Source organism: Cibotium barometz, chromosome 55, assembly GCF_041138505.1.
Source record: "Cibotium barometz isolate CiBa-2024 chromosome 55, ASM4113850v1, whole genome shotgun sequence".
Taxonomy (NCBI): Eukaryota; Viridiplantae; Streptophyta; class Polypodiopsida; order Cyatheales; family Cibotiaceae; genus Cibotium; species Cibotium barometz.
This window is the reverse complement of record NC_141100.1, coordinates 7,176,068-7,195,486: the sequence shown is the minus strand read 5'-3', so window position 1 is coordinate 7,195,486 and position 19,419 is coordinate 7,176,068. Positions and strand designations below refer to the sequence as shown.

The 19,419-nt window shown below is 45.0% G+C and overlaps 1 protein-coding gene across 1 annotated transcript in view; it reads right to left on the bottom strand.

The window, feature by feature from the left end:
• Positions 1-1,886: 1,886 nt before the first annotated feature.
• Positions 1,887-19,419, bottom strand: part of LOC147607310 (B3 domain-containing protein Os03g0184500-like) — a 36,640-nt gene continuing 19,107 nt past the window's right edge. Inside the window, exons 7-8 of the mRNA XM_086790514.1 lie at positions 2,932-3,138; positions 1,887-2,757 (exon numbers count right to left, since the gene is read on the bottom strand). Of these exons, the coding sequence (XP_086646640.1) occupies positions 2,494-2,757; positions 2,932-3,138 (471 nt within the window). The 3' untranslated portion in view covers positions 1,887-2,493. The remainder of the gene's footprint in view (positions 2,758-2,931; positions 3,139-19,419) is intronic.

The window sequence follows — 19,419 nt, the reverse complement described above, 5'->3', positions numbered from 1 at the left end:
ACATTGACTTCGAGCTCGTGCCAAAGATGAGAGATTTGTAGCAACATTGCAACCTCACACATATGGAGAGCTCGATGCAACGAGGCCATCGAGGGTACCCACACTCCGCCTGCGGAGTCATCAGGAGCATTTGGCTAAACATCATTCATACCCTTCGCGAATAGTGAGAGAAGTTGTAGGGTGGCACTGACCGCATGCAAAAGCAGCAAGAAGCTTTCTTGAGGCTTTGGCGGCTTGGTCCTTTTCTCACAAGTAGAGGTGGTGATCCCCCTTAGCATTATGGACCACCTATGTGGTTATTCCCCCCCTCCCCTAGTATGAGACAACCTTCTCCTCATACGAAGGCCAACACGAGGAGAAGTGCACCTTTCTCCACCTTTCATCCTTTGATCATCATCGCCCCATACATGGAGGCGAGTTTGTATCTAAAACTTCGTGGTTGTATGTAGCCCTTCATGGCTATTTTTTCATGAACTAATAGAAGGATCTTTTTCTCCAAAAAAATAAGATTACCATGTGGATGTCTTCCAAGCGATGCCCCATATGGAGCCATATATCGAGCTAGTGACCCTCCTCAATGTCGCTAAGGGTGTGCTCTCGAGCACGATTAGGTGAGGAGCGATGAAGTGAACTTTAAGTGGTCGGCATTAGTGGAGATCTAACCATTAGTAGCATCTCAAGAAAAAAGGGCGTCAATGCGGACTCTGAGGGTCAAGATTAGAGATGATCAGCCATTCATAGCAACTCTCATTGGTGGACAAGCTCGCATAAAATTCTATGAGCCCAAATGTGCCTGGAAGGAGATATATGATGATGTTGCCTCTATGAATTGCCCCTTATAAATCTGAAACAAGACAAGGCTAGCCTTTCTTACACCAGGTGTCCTGCTAGCTAGAATCTCAAACTCCTCGTCAAGGGTTTGCCTAGAACGAGGATATTGACTTTTGCATAAGAAAGTAATGGTTTTATGTTGACATGTGGTGATGGTGATGGGAAAATGATGGATATAATAATGAGAAACAAAGGTAAAAGGTATTGTTTTCAAAAGAACATTTGGTTTTATGAAATGTGTGTTTTTAATGACTGCATGAATCATCAATACCTAGTGTTGGCTTGGGACTTGGAGAAGAACTTCCTTATACCTGAGCACAACCCAAACCCTCAAATTGAAATGTCAAGGATCCGTAGTTTGAATGGTTTGGTGGGCGGCTAGATCCATGGAGCTAGGCTCAACCAATGGATCCGAAAATGAGTAGGAAAAGAAAAACCCAAGTAATGCAATTCGATTAGAAATCATTAGCTCAATTAAAAGGAAGGAATTGTTTGCACTTTGCATAAAGGACTTTTAAAATCATGTCCAATTTAATCCTTGGAAATCCTTGAAGAAGATAAAAAGATTGCACAACACATCCCAGCCCACCAAACAACAGGCAGCCCTTTGACTCCCTACAATGGCTTTCACTTGGAGAGGGGACTGAAGTCTTCCTGTATGACCATATTAAAACATTAAGGTACTACACTTTATTGGCTTATATTAGCAGTACAGACATGGAGAGGGGACTGCAGTCTTCCTGAGTAACCATATTAAGGTACTAACACTTTATTGGCCTATTTTAGCAGTACAGAGATGTAGCCACCATTCAATCTCGTAGTAAGACGCACTATTTGATTATAATGGCTGATCAAAAGAAATACAAGAGAGTTAGTGCTGTGTTTTACAACACTTCACTTCCCTATGATCGGCGTCATCACGTTTTTTCCTTACCTGTAGGGCTCCAAGACCGCAACCAATCTCTCCTCCTTCCATCTCTCTTCAACATGCTGCACGTCTCTCTCATCTCCCACAACCAACAAGATCCGTCTCTCCCTCTCGCAGCCAACAAGACCATGGAAATTTCTTCTTGCAGTTTTCTTGGTTTTTCTTTAGGAGATGGAACCCCACCTCGTGAGAATCTATTTTCAATTTTCAAATTGAAGTGCACAAGAATACACTCGTGTGTATATTTCCCTTACCAATCCTCTCAATCCAGAGCAATACAAAACGTGCAACAATGACATATTTTCCACTTTTTGGGTTCATTATCAAACGAGGCAAACAGGCCGCCTAGTGAAGTCAGGAAGCGCATGACAAAGCAAGCACTCAAACCTGCAAACACCATTCTGATGACTTCAACGTATGAACTATAGAGAAGGTGAAGAATTCAAGGTCTCTTTCTGTACACCTGAGTTGACCACACACCAAGGACTACTGATGCTGAAATGTTCACAGATCAAAAAGATATTTGGTGCTGTCCCAAGCAACTATCTAAAGATCTAGCTGCATGGAACTGAGTCTCAGAGACCATATGCAAGATAAGACAGTCGCTAGACTTGTACATATTATGCACTAGTGTTGGCTATTCTTACTGCCTTCCAAGCTACTGTCCTTGGATGCCCGGACTTTCTCTCAAAATTTGTACCTGCTGCCATCTCACGTTTCGCCTTCCTCACAACTCACTTCGGTTTGCCCTTCCCCTTGCCCTTGCCCTTGCCCTTGTAAGCATTGTTTGACAATGCAGGGGGCTGTCCCTTCCTCCCCTTCTTGACTTGTAAACCAGCTTTACCAGACTGAAGTTTATCTGGTTCTTCTAGGTTCTTGCTTTGTTCCCCTGGCTTCCTTTTACGGCCTCCTTTTGATTTGTTTACATTCTCTTTGTCATGTTCCTGTGCACCTTCGCCATCTTCACCCACCACTTCAGAGGCTCTTACAATGTGTATCTGAAGAAAAAAACCCAGCATCATTACCAACCTGGAAGACTAATGCAGCTGGGGTCAATGCAAGCTCTAAGTGAAGTTTCTAGTACTAATATATGGCACGAGAATAGTCATATCAATGCATAACAAGATCATCTGAATTTAAGACACCCTGATAATTAAGCTATCAGTTCTGACCTTGAACCTTTTTGGCTGAATCAGCTCAAAGATGATGGCATCTCCATCTTCCAAGTCATGATCCATTGCAAACCCTCTCCAACCTCCACTTAAGCCAGTCCTATGTGCAAGATATATAGAGTCCCATTCACCATCCTTCTGATCTTGCAGAACAATGATTTCATCCTTTCCTGGCAGATGCTTTTTACAGAAATGAAGTGGCAGCCCCTACAAAGTCAAAAGCATGAAGGAAAAAAACCTCAGAAGGCCAGTGTTTTTTTCGGCAAGGATAGAAAAAGAGGTTTACTATCTGTTTAACACAAAAATGTGAAGCACAAAATGTAATCAAGTTGAAAGATGAAGCGCAGCTTCTCACGACTCTAATTGTGATTCATTAACAAGCATGTGATAAGAATTGATGAGAGAAGATCCAAGCATGAAGCAGCAGGTTTGACAGAGCATCACTTATCTGGCGGGCTTGCCCAGTCTGGGTCAGAATAGCCCATCAAGGTAAGGTACTAAAACCATGTATACCTGAAAGCTCACATCTTTTCTCTCTAGTAGTTCTCTTGAGGCTAATTAGAGAGCTGACTAAATATACCAAATGCATTGCTGACGTTCCATATAATGTTGGAAAATAGATGAGACTCCAACAACCCAGCAATAGTATCTCAGCCATAATGGTCTCTTGCATGAACATGCATCAGCAAAGGGAGCTCTGAGCCACACAAACAAGGTTGAGACAAGGGAGCTTGCCGTCATTAATTGTCTAGCATACTGTTGGTTCAATTGCCGCTTCACAGAAGGATTGGGTCCTCTTCTGAGAATCATTGATATAGTGAGCATATATTATTGGCACTTTTCATACATAAGAATTCACAGATAAGAGGATAGTTGTAACTACACAATGGCCAAGTCATGAAGCACAAACAGATACTTCTCAAATTTTTTCCTACAAAAGGGCATCTCAACCCATTTAAAAGGAGATGTGGACTTCAGAACATGTAAACAAGGCCCATCCAAATGGAGCTGAAAAGTAGGGTGGAAGACATACTTCATGTTAGTAATACATGGTAGATTAGGTCATCTCTTTCTATTGTGTATTGTGCATAAAGAAGAAGCAGTTTGTTGTGCATAGGTTTTAAGTCTCTGATATCACAGTCAATCACTCAGAAACACGCTTTTGCAAGCACCCATGTTTCACTTGCGAATATCCCTAATGTCGACTGTCAACTTTTTGTGTCCATGCGAACAAGTAACTAGTGATCAAAGAGAGATGGCAAGGGCAACAACCCTTCAAACACAAGAAGGGTGGGTCGAGCAAGGAAGCACACCATGCATCTCAATTCCCAAGCAAGCAACCAACTCACATACATGCTGAGAGAACCCAAATCTGACTTTTCCCAAACTCAACTTCTTCACTCCTAGAAACTAGGGCTCCACCCTAACCAAGCAATCAAAGTACACGAGTGCCATGATAGAAAAATTTGTCAATCAAAGTACACTACTCCTCTATATAGGGCTGGTCTCCCCTTATCCCCACCTTTATGATGGTTTCATGGGATCTTTGCGTGTGTTTCTGTGTGTGTGTGGGGGGGGGGGGACCCAGCCGGCTGTTGGCCTTCGTCCACATGCTGCACCTCCACTCTATGCATGATACTCTGTTGTTCCGCGTTCTTTCATGGTATCAGAGCCTCGTCGGCTCCTGCTCAGCATCGGGCTTCCCATCTAAGCCTCGTCAACTCTTGCTCAGCATCGGGCTTCGCATCCAAGGGGAGTGTTGGAATGAATTCTTGCCCTCTTGCTCTCACGCTGCCATGTGGCAATGTATTACCCCACATGGTGGGTTGGGGTCTAATTGACTCCTCTATATAGGGCTAAATAGCCCTTGCTCTCCCCTTATCCCCCACCTTTATGGTGGTTTCACGAGATCTTCAAGTGGAGGTGGGTCGGTTGTTGGCCTTCGTCCGCGTGCTATGCCTCCACTCTGTGCATGGTACTCTATTGTTCCACGTTCTTTCACTCACCGTCAAAGAAAACACGTTGTCCAACCTTAGTGAGCCAGGCAAGTGATGTATATAGTAACTCTCCACAATCTATGAAGCTACATATTCCTCTAGGAAACCCTGCAACCCCAAAGACAATGTTGTAAAGTCTCAAAGGCCATCGAGCATCTAGGACAATCTAGATCTGCACCAAAGATAGCTCTCCACTGATTAACAAGGAGACCACCATGTAGCAATAACCAGAAAAAATCAAATATCTGGCTCCTTATGTAAGAGTGCCAAAGCCAACACCAAAATATCTTCTGAATCAATGGAGTAATCCCAAAACTTTCCTAGTGTGGCCTAAGGGCAGGAATCCTCTAAATCTGTCCAAGTAGTAATAGTTTGACATTCCTCCCAGTGTAACTAAAGAAAGGCAAACTTTTGAACGGAGTGGCTGCATCAATCCATTCCCAATTGCCAGGGGATCCCATGGGAGATGTTTAATGGGGCATCCACCATAAAGCCATAGGCACCAAAAACCTTGAGTCACTCGAGGGGAGGGTCAATAGACGGATGTCTCCCTCAGCAACCCGCAACTCTCCGTGAGCGGAGGATTGGTGTGAGGATGAAGTCCTGGGTGTCACATCTCATCACTCTCCAGACACGATAGTATAGAATATGCAATCTCCCTCCTAGTCCTGGTTCGGCATTGGCTAATACCTGTGACAATACACATGTCCTGGAAAAAACACCCAACCATCTGGGGTGATACTCATGAAATGTGCTGGTGAGCTGCACATGAGGGATAGTTGCATCAATCTACTCAATCCGCTTGTGATTCTCCCAGGTCTCTGCCCTATGTTCTACAGCTCATAGCAAGTCCTCATCCAAGGAGCCAAGGAGAAAAAGTTTCAGATCTCCAAATCAGTCAAACAAGGATGTCCCCTCACCCCTTTCCTCTTCCTCTTCGTAACGGAGGCGATGTGCAGCTTTCTCTCCACACAAGAGAAAGGACTCCAAGGTCTCCACCCCCCCCATTAGATCACAGAAGAAGCTACTTGACTCGGAGTTTGCAGATATGACACAATTGCCTACCTCTCAAGAGAGGAAGGTATAGCAGAGTTGGTCGCCTGGCACACTAAAGTGGTGGTTCTCCTCTGGACAGTATGTCCGGAGTCCTCAATACTCATGACACAATGTATAGATGAACAGACCAAGACAGATTATAATGAGAGCATAGCACAATGACAAGAACAATGTCAACATTATTTGCGTTACTCCCAAGAAGCTGTTGCATGCCCTTTACTGTAAGTCTGTACCACGCACATTGTATACATTACTTGTATTACTCCCAAGAGGCTATTACATGCCCTTTACTATACCGTGCCCTTTACTACACAGTGGTCATCATAGTGAGTAGGACGACATACAAATGACAACGACAAGTGACTACAGCACTCCATAAATAAGATTCAATGAACAAAACTAGATGGGAAAGGATATCCCTGAGACTAGATGGAAAAGAAAGTTCCCTGGACTAGACAGAAAAGGATGTCCCCAAGGATGGATAAAGGATGTTCTCGAGGATGAGGTGAGCGCCATTTAAATGATTCCTCCAAGACCTGGTGGAGTTAGTGGCATCTCCCATGTCTGGTAGATGCCCATCTGAGTGACAGTGCCCTTGGTGGAATCTCCTATCTTTGGTAGTGCCCATTGGAGTGATCGTGCGGTGCCTTTAATGCTGGTGTGTGTACCTCTCATGTATCTATTGCTCCATTTCTAGATGGTCCACCGAATGCTCCGGGATGATCCAATGAAACAGTCTAGTGTCAAGGTGATCCAGTGTAGCACCTTGGGATGGTCCAGTGGAACAGTCCAACGTCCAGTGTGGCACCCTAGGATGGTCCGGCCGAAACAGTCCAATGTGGGCATCCTTAGTGGCTACAAGTCGCCCACCACTAAAGTGCTCACCGTCCTTGATGAGTAAAATAGAAGAAAACACCATGAACTGAGAATTTGTTATAGAATGAAAATATGCACTATAATCATAATGTCAATACAATAAATACATCATGAAGGATGATATGTACAATGATAGAATCGGTGACATCATGAACGATAGTATATACAATAATTTTTTTTTTAAAAAACTAAGGCCCTCTTTGTGCTAGGGAAAACTCAAGTGCTGGCGAGAGTCGTGCTTGGTACCCTAGTGGATGAAGAGGTTCAAGAACCAGTGAGAGGACAGAGAGACTCTAGAAGGGCATCCAAGCCCGCTACTTGGGCTCGTAAAGAGACGAGCTCCCTGGTCTCAAGCACCTCTTCTGTGCTGTGGGAAGATGATGTGCGGAGGTGAGTGAGCAGCGATTGTGCTTCTTGATGGGTGTTGCTCAAGAGTGAATACTTGAGTCTAAAGACCTCAAATGGTGTCCTTGGCCTGTCAAGTGGGATCCCTTTGGCAACGGCAATCACGGAGAGTTCAAAGATATCGATGAGGTAGGTGGAGAAGATGTGGAGATCAACAAAGACTATGCGGCAAGCTCGAGAAGCGAGGATGAGGCAAGCTCGAGGAGCGAGGATGAGGCAATGATAGCTGCTCTGGAGCATCTAGGAACCGCAAGCAAGGGAGATCACCCACAAAAATATCTGGAGAGAGCTGTAAGAAAATGGAGAGTCTAGAAGCTTGATGCACTCCGTGTTGTCACCCCCATCAACATGAAAGGTGGCTGCATGTGGAGAACCCAAGGTAAGTGGGGGTAGAGAGGGCTCTCAAGCGATGGTCGATGTAACTACAAGGAGGGAGGTGATCACCACAGTAGTAGGAGGACTGGTTGGAGGGGATCAGGATGACGACGGCGGGGAAGTGGTGAGGGTGTTGTGGCCAGGTGGCGAGATAGGGAAGTGGATGGAACCTATTGCTCGCGAGGATCATGGGTGAAGCTGTGCCGACAACGGAAGAGGGCCTAACCATGGGGGTTGCGAGAGGAGTGCTGCAACGGCAGGATGAGGCGGGAAGATCCTTTAGCACCCGAGGTCGGATGTGGGACGCCGCGGGGGGTGAATGATGAGGCTGGCGGGGTGGCAGGGAGGTAAGTGGAATGGGGGGCTGCTACAGAAGGTAGGTGAGGAAGCAAGAGGAAGCAAGCAGAAGGCCAAGTGAATGAGACGATTTCAAGCTTGTTGAGTGAAGCCTAGAATCGGCAACAACGGAGGTGGATGGATTCATAAAGGAGATGTTGGAAAGGCAGTACAGAATGAAATGCCTCGTGTAGTGGGCGGAGACGAAAGGCAGTGCAAAAGTTGCATAGATCAAGGACACTTGAAGTTGGAAAGGGGCGAGTATAGAAAAAAAGTGAGAGCGTGATAAATGACGCTAACTACCACTTTTAGATGCTCTCTTACGTGCTGTTGTTATTTGTTGAGTGCGCCATTGTTGAGCTGTGGTGGGCCGCTATAGTGAGGCAGTAGGAAATGAAATGAAATGAAATGTTATATTAACGTCTTCAAAAGGCCATAATGACCTATGAGACCAAAAAGTTACATCATGGTGGATCTGATACAATGTCTGGATAAAAAACCAGAAAATGAAAAATAAAGATGATACTACTGGCACCTAGAAAATGAAACTGGAACTGGAAGGTAAACAGAAACCCTTATAGGGTGTGAATATAGTGGGGGGGGGGGGGGTACGCTATGGAGGTGAGTGGAGTACAGTGAGGGGATACAATATCATGTGGGAGGCAAGCATGATGAAAGGACATGAGGGAGGCAAGTAGTAAATGGGGGGGCAAGTAGTAAAGGGGGAGGAGAGTATGAAAGGGCATTTGGGGGGGTGAACATGAAGATTTTCCAAGGGCTGATGGAGGCGAGGATGAAAACTGGCACATAGAGAGGTGAAAAATAGTATGGGAGGCAAGTACAAAAGTGACCATTTGGGGAGGGGTGAGTATGACGAGAGGGACAAGTATGAATATTGTTGCCAAAACTGAAATAAAGAGAGAGGGCGCCTAGGCGAGTATGAAAGGGTTGGGGGGCAAGTATGAAGAGAGAGCTTGGCACTGACCTCGTCTGCCCGAATGGGGCTATGTACCAAGGTGTGTGCTTTTTTTTGAAAGAGAGAAACATATATGAAGCATCAATTAAAGACCCAATGGGCCTATGAGCCCAAAGTGATACAATGATGGCCATGGCATATCTCATCGTGGAGAGAGAGAGAAGAAGAAGAAGAAGAATGTATTATCGTCCTCTACAAAAAGGCCAAAATGACCTATGAGACCAAAAGATTACATCATGGGTACTAAAAATAAAAGAAAGGAACAAGAGCTGAAATGCCAAAGCTAATGCCAATACAAGGAGCGTCGAGCTGTCACATCGCGTTGCATCATGGTACCCAATGTAGTAGAACTGAGTCGGTGGGAGAAGTCTTGTGGTGGTGGGAAATAATGGCTCTCATCCTCTTGTGGTGAGACGCAAGCATGGGCAGGGGCGTCGGGCTCTACATAGCTCGATCGCTGTGAGAGAAAAGAAAGATTTTATTAAAGTCTTCTAAAGGCCAAAAAACGGCCTATGAGACCAAAGTATTATATTAGCGTCTTCAAAAGACCCAGAGGGTCTATGAGACCAAAATGATGTGTACATAGTGTCCATGAAATCTCATTATACAAAAGGCCAAATTGGCCTATGAGACCAAAGTGTTACAATGTTTCCATGACATCTCATCCTAGATAGTACAAAAATGAAATGAACTAAATGTAAAAAGGTAAGAGCTGGGTACAATGATAGAGCAAAGAGGCATAAGGACATCCCGAAATTTTTCCTTCAAATTTACTAAGCACTGGTTCACACTGAAAAATGAAATGAACTAAATGTAAAAAGGTAAGAGCTGGGTACAATGATAGAGCAAAGAGGCATAAGGACATCCCAAAATTTTTCCTTCAAATTTACTAAGCACTGGTTCACAATGAGAAATGTGTCAAATGCCATAAGCTCTAGTCTTGATGAAAGCACACATGTCTACAAATATTATGGCCCATGGCTGGCCGAGGTTGAAAAAAAGTGAAAATCATGGTGACCTTTCTTGCCAAGAGATGATAATGCACATCACAAATATATAATCCACCATGCATTTTAGGTGTGCAGACCAAAGATCGTCTCAAAAGACGTAACGCTCTCGTATGATCCTTGGTTTTCCACACAACAATTCCAAGGCATCAGACATAAAAGTATGAATATCATTTTCATGCCAAATCAACATCGGGCCATAATGATCGATTGAACAATTCTAAGACGCACATGTAAAGGCCAAGTAGAAAGCTTCCAATATGCTAGCTTGGCCTTCAATTTGTTCAATACCCAATGAATGGCATCCTGCATAGACATATACCATGCCAATGGATATCCAAAATGTCTAACTAGGTGATCTAGTGGAATAATTTTTCTTGGCCATAGCAATGCATACCAATCACAAGAAGTCAACGGAAACAATTTAGACTTAGAAAAGTTGATATCAAGTCCAACTTCTTTACCAAATAATTCCAAAGTTCTCATGATGCATTTGAGATCATTTGGATCATTTTTGGGCTTGAACAAAGAATCATCTGCATAGGCCTGGGCCATTACAAGTGAACCATTGGGTAATTGTAGACCATGTAATTACCCCTATGTAGTCAAGACATCCATATACATCAAAAGTGGATGTGTGGCAATCGCAGAGTAATGCACTAAGAGAGCTTGACGTACACATTTTTGCAATGTCCACTTTGATGAAAGATCACGACCCAAAACGCATTGGGCAATACTATCTTGATCTAACCAAAAAATAGGTTGTTGCTTTTTATGACCAAAGCCCATTGCAACCATGACCTCAACTATGTAATCCCATTGAATTGTATTGAAAGCTTTTGCAACATCCACTTGCAACCGTCAGACCATCCCAACTAGGTGACTTCTTATCACATGCACTCTGCACTATAGTGCATCATGACAAGATGGCTCATCATCAATGCATAATTATACATCAATAAAGCTCCACGGGTTCAGTTTAGACAGACTTCCACCCTTCCAGTACTCTTTGGAGGCACCCTCTCTCACCTTGACACATTCTAAGATTAGTAGAGTCATCAGACAGGACCTCATTCAGTTGGACACTAGGAGGACATGGCTAGAGCCCTCACAGGAGTTGGGGAGGAAGATGGCATTCTATAGAGACCATCTTTTCCGCACCACTGAGGATGGCTTTATACTTAGACCGAGCTACATGGATACCCATCTGTCTCATGGATTGAGGTGCGCCATTGGGCAGATCCGCACCTCTTCACATCAGTTAGAGATAGAGACAAGCAGATTTAGAGGCATACCTCCAGGGGACAGGATTTGTCAGATTTGTTGGATAGAGCCAGAGACGGAGGAGCACTACATCTTATGAGATTCGAGGACGCTACCATTGCCTTTTCAGAGAGGGATTTGGACCACTGGCTAGAGTCATGGACTATTGTGATCAGCGATGCTTGGGTTTTTATCGCCTGGAGATCCGCATGCTCAGAGAGTCCATTATCAAGAGCAGACGCCTGACTGGCAAGGAGTCCACACAGAGTTAGATTACTGACTTCTTTAGAGGGACTACCCGGGAGGACACACAACCGACGACAGCCCAGCAATGGGCACCCCGTGGGACTCTAGTTGAGAGAGCTATCCAATTGGGCAGATCTAGACGCCCGAGTGGTCCAAATCCCTCTCTGAAAAGGCAATGGTAGCGCCCTCGTATGCCCCCTACTGATGTATTGTGGGGCTAGATACTTACCTTCAGTTCTTTCTTTTCTTTTCCAGACAGTGTATTAGATTACACATGGTTGTAACTTTGGTCTCATAGGTCACTTTGGCCTTTTGAAGACGTTAATATAACATTTTCATTTCATTTCATTTCATCTCTCATCTCTCATCTCTCACGCAGGATGGGTTTGTGATTAGACCCAGCTACATGGATACTCATCTTTCTCATGGGGTACAGTGTGCTATTGGTCAGATGCGCACATCCTCACACCAACTAGAGATTGAGACTAGCAGATTCAGAGGAGTACCAGCTGAGGCCAAGATTTGTCAGCTTTGCCAGATGGAGCCAGAGACAGAGTTACATTACATATGTCACTGTCCAGTATATTATGAGATACGAGGCCGTTTTCACTGCCTGTTTAGAGAGGGTTTCGGATCACTTTCTAGAGTCATGAGATACCAGGATCAGAGATGCCTCGGATTATACTTGCTGGAGCTTCGTAGACATAGAGAGGGTCTCTTGAGAGGGAGGGGATCAGAGAGGGAGAGACACCTACAGAGGCAGATTACAGACTTCTTTCGACCAGAGATTGAGCAGTCAGGCCAGTAGGCATTGCAGCTAGCCCCAGAGTATAGCCGCATCAGAGGTACACTGATTGATCGGGCTATAGAGCTGGGGCGGTCCAGGCGCCCCAAGATGAGAGGCCCATCTCGACACCGGAGGAGACTACAACAGAGGCTCAGGACCATACTGGCACGGCATGGGAGACGTCCAGTCAGAGTACTCACCATGGAGGACATTGAGGATATTTGCCATCGACCGATGAGAGACATCTTTGGATAGTGATGTGTGATGCTTACCTTTGTTGCTGGAATTTTCCTCCCAGATGTTATCCATTAGGAGCTCCTAGTACCGTACTTTTCCTCATAGTTGTTTCAGTTTCAATTAGTTATTTAGTTGTTTTTAGCTTTTCTTACACAGACATTGTATCAGATCCACCAATTGTTGTAAGTGTTGAGATATGGAGCTCAACTAGTGCGACGCCGGACATTGATACCCCGCATGGGTGATAGTTTCCGCACTTACGTCACTGGCATGGTTGGTGGATTATGGTTGATATGCCGCCAATGGATGACAGACTATGTGACAACCACTTTGGAGTACTAGAGTTATGGCGCCAACTCATATAGTCGGGTTCACACTATGGACCGACCATTCCTATATTATTATAGGATAGTACTTTTCCTTTATATATATACTCTTATCTTTTAGTTCTATGGTTGTAGAGAAGAAAAGAAGATACAAGAAAATTCAACCATCCATCTCTCTTGTGTGTATTTGCTTCCAAGGAACTCAAGCTCTCTCTCTCCCCCGCATTCTCTTTAATCCACAATCAAAGCACCAACATGAAGCAATAAACCAAGCTATCACAAGCAACTCTTGGTCAACCACCAAAGCCCTAGAGGCCAAATCCATCTTCCTCCAACTCCAATGAGAAGGCTTCTTCTTTATGCACATGAGCATGGGAGCAAAACTATTGCACAAGTGAAATGTCAATAATGCAACCTCTCTCAATCCAAGTAAAGCCAATCTCTACACTCCAATCAACTCTCTAAGAAATACTAACCGAGAATCCATCAGATTGGTGCCAATTTATGAAGACCTCTGCTACTAGACAAAGGCAATCCGAAACAAGCACGAACATGAAGCCAAGCGCAAGCCTTCACATCAACATCTCAGTCAAGAACCCACATCCTCCACTATTTTTCTCCACTCCTGAGTCTGAGGTTATCATTGTGGGGATTCTTGCAATATTTCAAGCTTGCCGTCTTGGAACACGTCCCATTTGCTCTGACAAACAAAACATTCCTTATTGCCCATTTCCATGTGTGCATTTTGATTTTGGTCAAAGAGTAAAACTGTCAAATCATGGGATGACAATAGTGAAAGAGTGCACAGAGCGGAACGAATATAAGTAATAGAGTGTGCTGATCTGAGATGTCATGACCCTGTGAAAATGGAACAGCACAAGTGTGGGCATGGTGGTTGCTGAGCAAAAATATTAAATGATTCAATTTGGGGTGCCCGGACAGAGAGAATGATGTATGGACATCTCCAGGTGTGAAGGGGGAAACTAGAACATTAATATTTTAATGTTTTATTTATGGTTGCCCCTAGGCCTTAGTGGCCCCTAGGGAACTTTAATGTTTATTAAAGTTGGGGCCCTAGGATAAGTTTGGAGAGGGGGCAACTCCACTTTTGGAGTTACACGCCTCTCTCATCTCTCTCTCTCTAGCTTTTTGGGGAAGCGTGGAAGTTCTCATGCGTGGAGAGGAGGAGGAGCAGAGTCGATTGCATAGTGGTGGATTGCTGAAATTGTTGTGAGCAGACCAGGCCGTACAAAACTGGCCGTACAGTCCACGTGGCCAGTACATGCCGTACAGGACAGGCGACAGCTGTGGTTGCAAGCGGCGCCAGCGATCAGAGAACAGGCGGAGCAGGCAGTTGCAAATTCAGGCGGCTGCTGGCAGGTTCTGACCTGTACGGAATAGGGACTGCAGGTGGATACTGTACAGAACAGTACGGTCGCTGCTAGCTGGAGCAGGCGGGTACTGTGCAGGACAGTACAGTAGCAGCTTTCTGACACAGACGGGTTCAGTTGCTGCAAATTCTTCTAACGCAAGCAGTAGTTGAATGTACAGATTGTACGGACAGCTACAGGCGATGTTCTATCAGAGTATATTTGGTGCAAAAGTCAAGTGGTTGCAAGAGGAAAAGTACAAACAGTCTCTGGCATGCACAGACTGGTGCAATTGGCCTCGCGAGTGCAAAACCACGTGCTGGCTTGGTAAGCTCTGAACTTGTTCATCAATCTTTCTTTCCATTGACTTATGTCTGCTCTGCAGAGTTGTGCTATCTGGCCCCTTGTGAGAGGAGGGGTATGGCAGATTGAAAGGGTGAAAACAGAGACTGGACAGTGAATGTATGTTTGTGCTAAGTTGTGGAACCATGTACATGAGATATGCCAAATGTGTGCTCAAGGCTGTCCTGCTGAATGGTCTTGGCTGATTAGAGGGAAGCACAGAGTGTTGCTTTTGTGGGACACAGATCTGTGTGTGAATCCTCTGTGCTAAGAGGTCTTGTGGGCTGCCAGATTGGACATACAGGTGTATTCTCCTGGCTGGTCTTGTTGTACTCAGCTTTACATCTTTTTGAAATTGAATAAAGAAATACCGAAAGGGGCGCCAAGCTTTGGGACCAACAGGTGTCGTTCTCTTTTCAGATTTGGGGCACTCTAGCTCCAATCACATTTTTTTTTTATATCTCGACTACAAGTGGAAGGGTGACTGCTAGTCTAACGCACTTTGGATTCTGAAAAATTCAGCAACATGTCTGATACAGAAGACGAGTACTTTTATCATGAAGAGGAAGAGCAAGAGACCTCTCCTGAAAGAAATGAATCTGAGGATAATCTTGCAGGAGAACAGGCTGCAGATGATGAGCAATATGAGGATGTAACACAGCCAGAAGATGTGCTTGGTAAAGAGGAAGATGATGCTCAGTTTAAAAATCGTTTGGCTGGTGTTATGGATGTGTTTATGCAGCTCACACAAAGTGAGAAGTTTGCTGAATTTATGAGATCCCGTACAGAGCCTGAAAAGAAGAAGAGGAAGGTGCGTTCTAAGAACCTTCCTCAGGGTCGTAGTGGTGCCTTCCCACAGGATCCATCTTTTGGACAGTTTCCGAACATGCAGCATGCTTATGGTGCTAACTCTCAGAGTTCCTTCTTTGGACAGCCATCTATTCCTCAGCAGACTATGCATCCAGGTTATTTTGGTGGTGGCTCGGTGTTCCAATCTATGACTAGGAGTTATCCTCAAGGAGGCATGGGTATGCCAGGGACTTTTGGAGCTAATTTTCAGCCTGGAATGCAGGGGAATATGTATGGTGGTATGCAGTCCGGAATGCAAGGAAATATGTTTGGGAGCATGCAACCTGGAATGCAAGCAAATATGTATGGTGGCATGCAGCCCGGTATGCATAATGGAATGTTTGGAAACATGGCTGGAATGTATGGCATGCCAGGTGTGGGAATGGGTAATGTTGACCCTATGATGGGCATGAATGTTGGGGGCAGCAATCTTGCGAAGCCACTTCCATACGTGTGACATGTGAGAGCTTAAGACCGTAGTAATCACAACCTTAGTCTAACTAAACTGCACTTAATGATGTTTAAGAGATAGACAAATATGTGTCAATGCAATGCAACTATATTAGATGATGAATGCGGTTACAATGAGATCTGAATAGATCTATAAAGCTGAATATGCTGCCTATATGCTGAATATACTGATATGCGGGATGAACTGCTGTCTTGATGATGTAACGCAGATGCTCTCCTGTTTCCTGGGAAGGAAACGCTGAGGAGATAGATGCGTTTGCTGAATATGCTGGACTGAATGCTGTATGCTGATGCGTTGGCTGAATATGCTGCTCCCAAAGCTTCCTGGAAGAGATGCGTTGGAGAACACCCTGCTGTATGCTGCTGAACTGATATGCGATGATGTTCTCAGCCCTTCTGGAGTAGAAACGCTGAGGGACTGAGGCTGAATGCTGAATGATGGTCCTTGAATTGCTGAATGGAGAGGCGCCTGTATATATATGCAAGAATGCTGCTGGTCGGCCAGCATAAGTGCTGTCGGCCAGATGCCATGTCCACAACTGCTGTCGGCTGCCCCATAAATGAGCCTAAAAATATCATAAATTAAACTATGTGATGCAGATGATGTGTACACTGTTGCAGGTACCATTCCAGCCCCATACAATGATGTACAAGCTGAATTAAATGCTTTTAATGCCTGATAAATCCTGATGATGCTAATGATGCTAAAATGATGCCATGTCACTGTACACCTGAATGGTGTGCACGTGACAATACGACAATCTAACGCCTATGGGAAAGGCGAAGGATTATAAGGAAGGGGGAGCTGTTGTGAAATTTGATACATTCAGTGGAGCCAAAGATAAATTAAAAGCACTTACCTTTTTACAGCAGTTTGATGCTGCTTTTTCTGGGGATAATTACACAGAGAGTCCTCAGAGGTGAGAAAAGCTGCGACTTCTCTCAAAGGCAATGCATTACAGTGGTGGTCTATCCTTCTTCTGCAAGGCATAGCACCAACTACTTGGGTACAATTTAAACAGGTGTTCTCTTCCGTATGGCTCACATCTACATTTGAGGTGGATGTTCAATCCTAGAAAGCTGCGTACATCATGCACAGTCCTCAAATCTGGCCAATTAAGAATTGCTTCCACCTTCGCTGGATCCATACGGACTCCATGCTTAGACACAATATGCCCCAAGAAATGTATCTCTTTGTTAACCTATGACGGACATTCAGACGTACTATGTTTTACGTCATTAATTTAAATATTCTGAGTCATGGGCCGGACTTGTGGGCACCATATGTTAAGGATGAAGAGATTGGGTGATCGCCGACGAGAGGCGCACCTTGAATATCAGTAGGATAAGGGTTAGGATCGGCCGGCCATGTATGGACGCCAAGTGTGAACGGCCAAGTCACCTATAAGAGCCAAATGTAACCCTAAAATCCTCATTCTCATGTGTTGTGAATACAAGAGTGCTCTTGCCTTATCTCCTTGGTTTCCTTCTCCTGCGTGTGTGAGAGAGAGAGAGAGTGAGTGAGAGAGCGATCGAGCACTGTCTAGCAGCACGGCGGCGGTGGCAAGGCGGTAGGGCGGCGCGACGGCGGCTCCTCCTTCACGGCTGCGACGCGGGAATCCTTCAAGGCGACAGTTGAGCGGTGAGTGACACACCCTTTGCATTTTGTTTGAGCTTCCTTCCCTGGTTGTATGCTTGCAGCCATTCGTGGCTCGCATACGGTGTCTAGCAAGTCCCCAGCTCTACGACCTGTGCGGCAAAAGCGCACATTTTTGGCGCCGCTGCCGGGGAGTTGCCCTGCACCAAGCTCCAGTTTGCAGCTCGGGCTGCTGCGTGAAGTTTAATTTACACTGTAGGAAAGACGTCTGTGCTGCTGTTGAGGTGTTTCTGTGGTTTTCAATCTCTGTTTCTGCAATTTGTCTTCTGCATTTCTGTTTCTTTTGTTATTTTTCTGCTCCGCGTGTGGGCGTGCATTCTGTTATCTGGTTTTCTGCGTGTGAGAGGGGATTTCTGAATCCCTAGACCTGTGCTGTGTGCGAACTGCACCGCGGCCAAGGCTGAACCCTAGATAGAAACCCTAGAAAACTTATCCCAAACAAAGAATAAATAAAAATTAATTTTAGAAAAAAATAAAAAATAAAAATTAAAATTAAAATTTTTTTAAAAAGAAAAAAACCAAACGTGTGGAGAGGAAAGATTTTTCATTTGGAGAAAAAATTTTTGAAAAGAAAGAACCCCAATTGACCCACGACCCACGACCCCGGCCCCGGCCTCGGTCTCGATCTCGGTCTTTTGATATATATATATAGGAGAGTGAGTCTCCATAGCTTTCTTTCAAGTGAGAGCTTATGAGAAGTCGTGCCCTATATGTAGCCCACTCCCCAAGGAGTAAAGTGAGCATGTGGAATAAAGCCCTCACCCTTTCCTCCACAAGCAAATAGGCTTTTACCCCTTCCCCCCAAGGGAAACGGACTGTTTTGAGGACTACATGAGCCGAACACGGTGCTGTAAAGCACACTAGGACCCTTTGAACGATACGCTCGTTTCGAGCTATCACACGTCCTAGTCCAAGTTCGACCGTAAGTAAGGGGGTCAAAAACGAGTTAAAAACAATCTAAAAACAAGTAAAAACGGGGTGCGAAATACCCAAGAAACCACTTGTGTGGGCTTCAAGGGTAGTTACCAACGCACGTGGGATAACCACGTCACATGCATCTACGTTCTGGTCGGGTGCTAGAGCCTGAGCCACTAGAAAGTGTTTCAGTTTACGCAGGCTCACACCATCCCTCCACGTTAACATCTTGGCCTTCGGCTGGAACCCAAGGGAGTGCAACCCAAGGTCCACGAATAGTGGATAGTGACTCATCCTCTGACTCAGAAGCCATGGAAGGGCACCCTACCAAGAACCCTGAGGAGACAAGCCAAAACATGCCAGGTTGGGCCCCACAACCCGGATCTAGCATGTTTAGTCGTCTAATAGAGACCTTTAGTAGAGCTACACGCTCTGAACATGCGACAAGCGAAGTAAATGAAGAAGGTGGGGTAGTGGATTCGCCATTCACATCTCATGTAGACCCTACCCTCCCAAAGAGTGTCCATGTGGATATTCTACCCACTTCGTTTAATGAGGGCCCTACTGAGCTACCACATTCCGATGCTCTTCCTAAAGTAGAGGTCCCTAGAAGCCAATCCATAAGAAGTGACATTGCGTCCACTTCAAGAGAACCGTTTGGCACACCAAGTCTAGATGGGATATTTCTCAATGAAAATTGGGAATATGATCTACACACAGAGACTCTAACGGACCTATACACGGGTTACACATACCATGTGGGTTGGTTAGAAGTCCTACGATCTACATCTAGCGCCACTAATCTAGAAGAACAACAACAAATGATATGTGAGGTCATTCATAGAATTATCCAATTTGAGAGGCAAAATAGGGGAGTGAACCTAGTTTCCACTGGCCCTATGAGATTTTTGGATACGGGCAAGGACAAACAACCAACCCTATCACAATTGGAGACTCCCTCGGTGAGTCCCATAGACCCTTCGTATGTTGTTCCGCC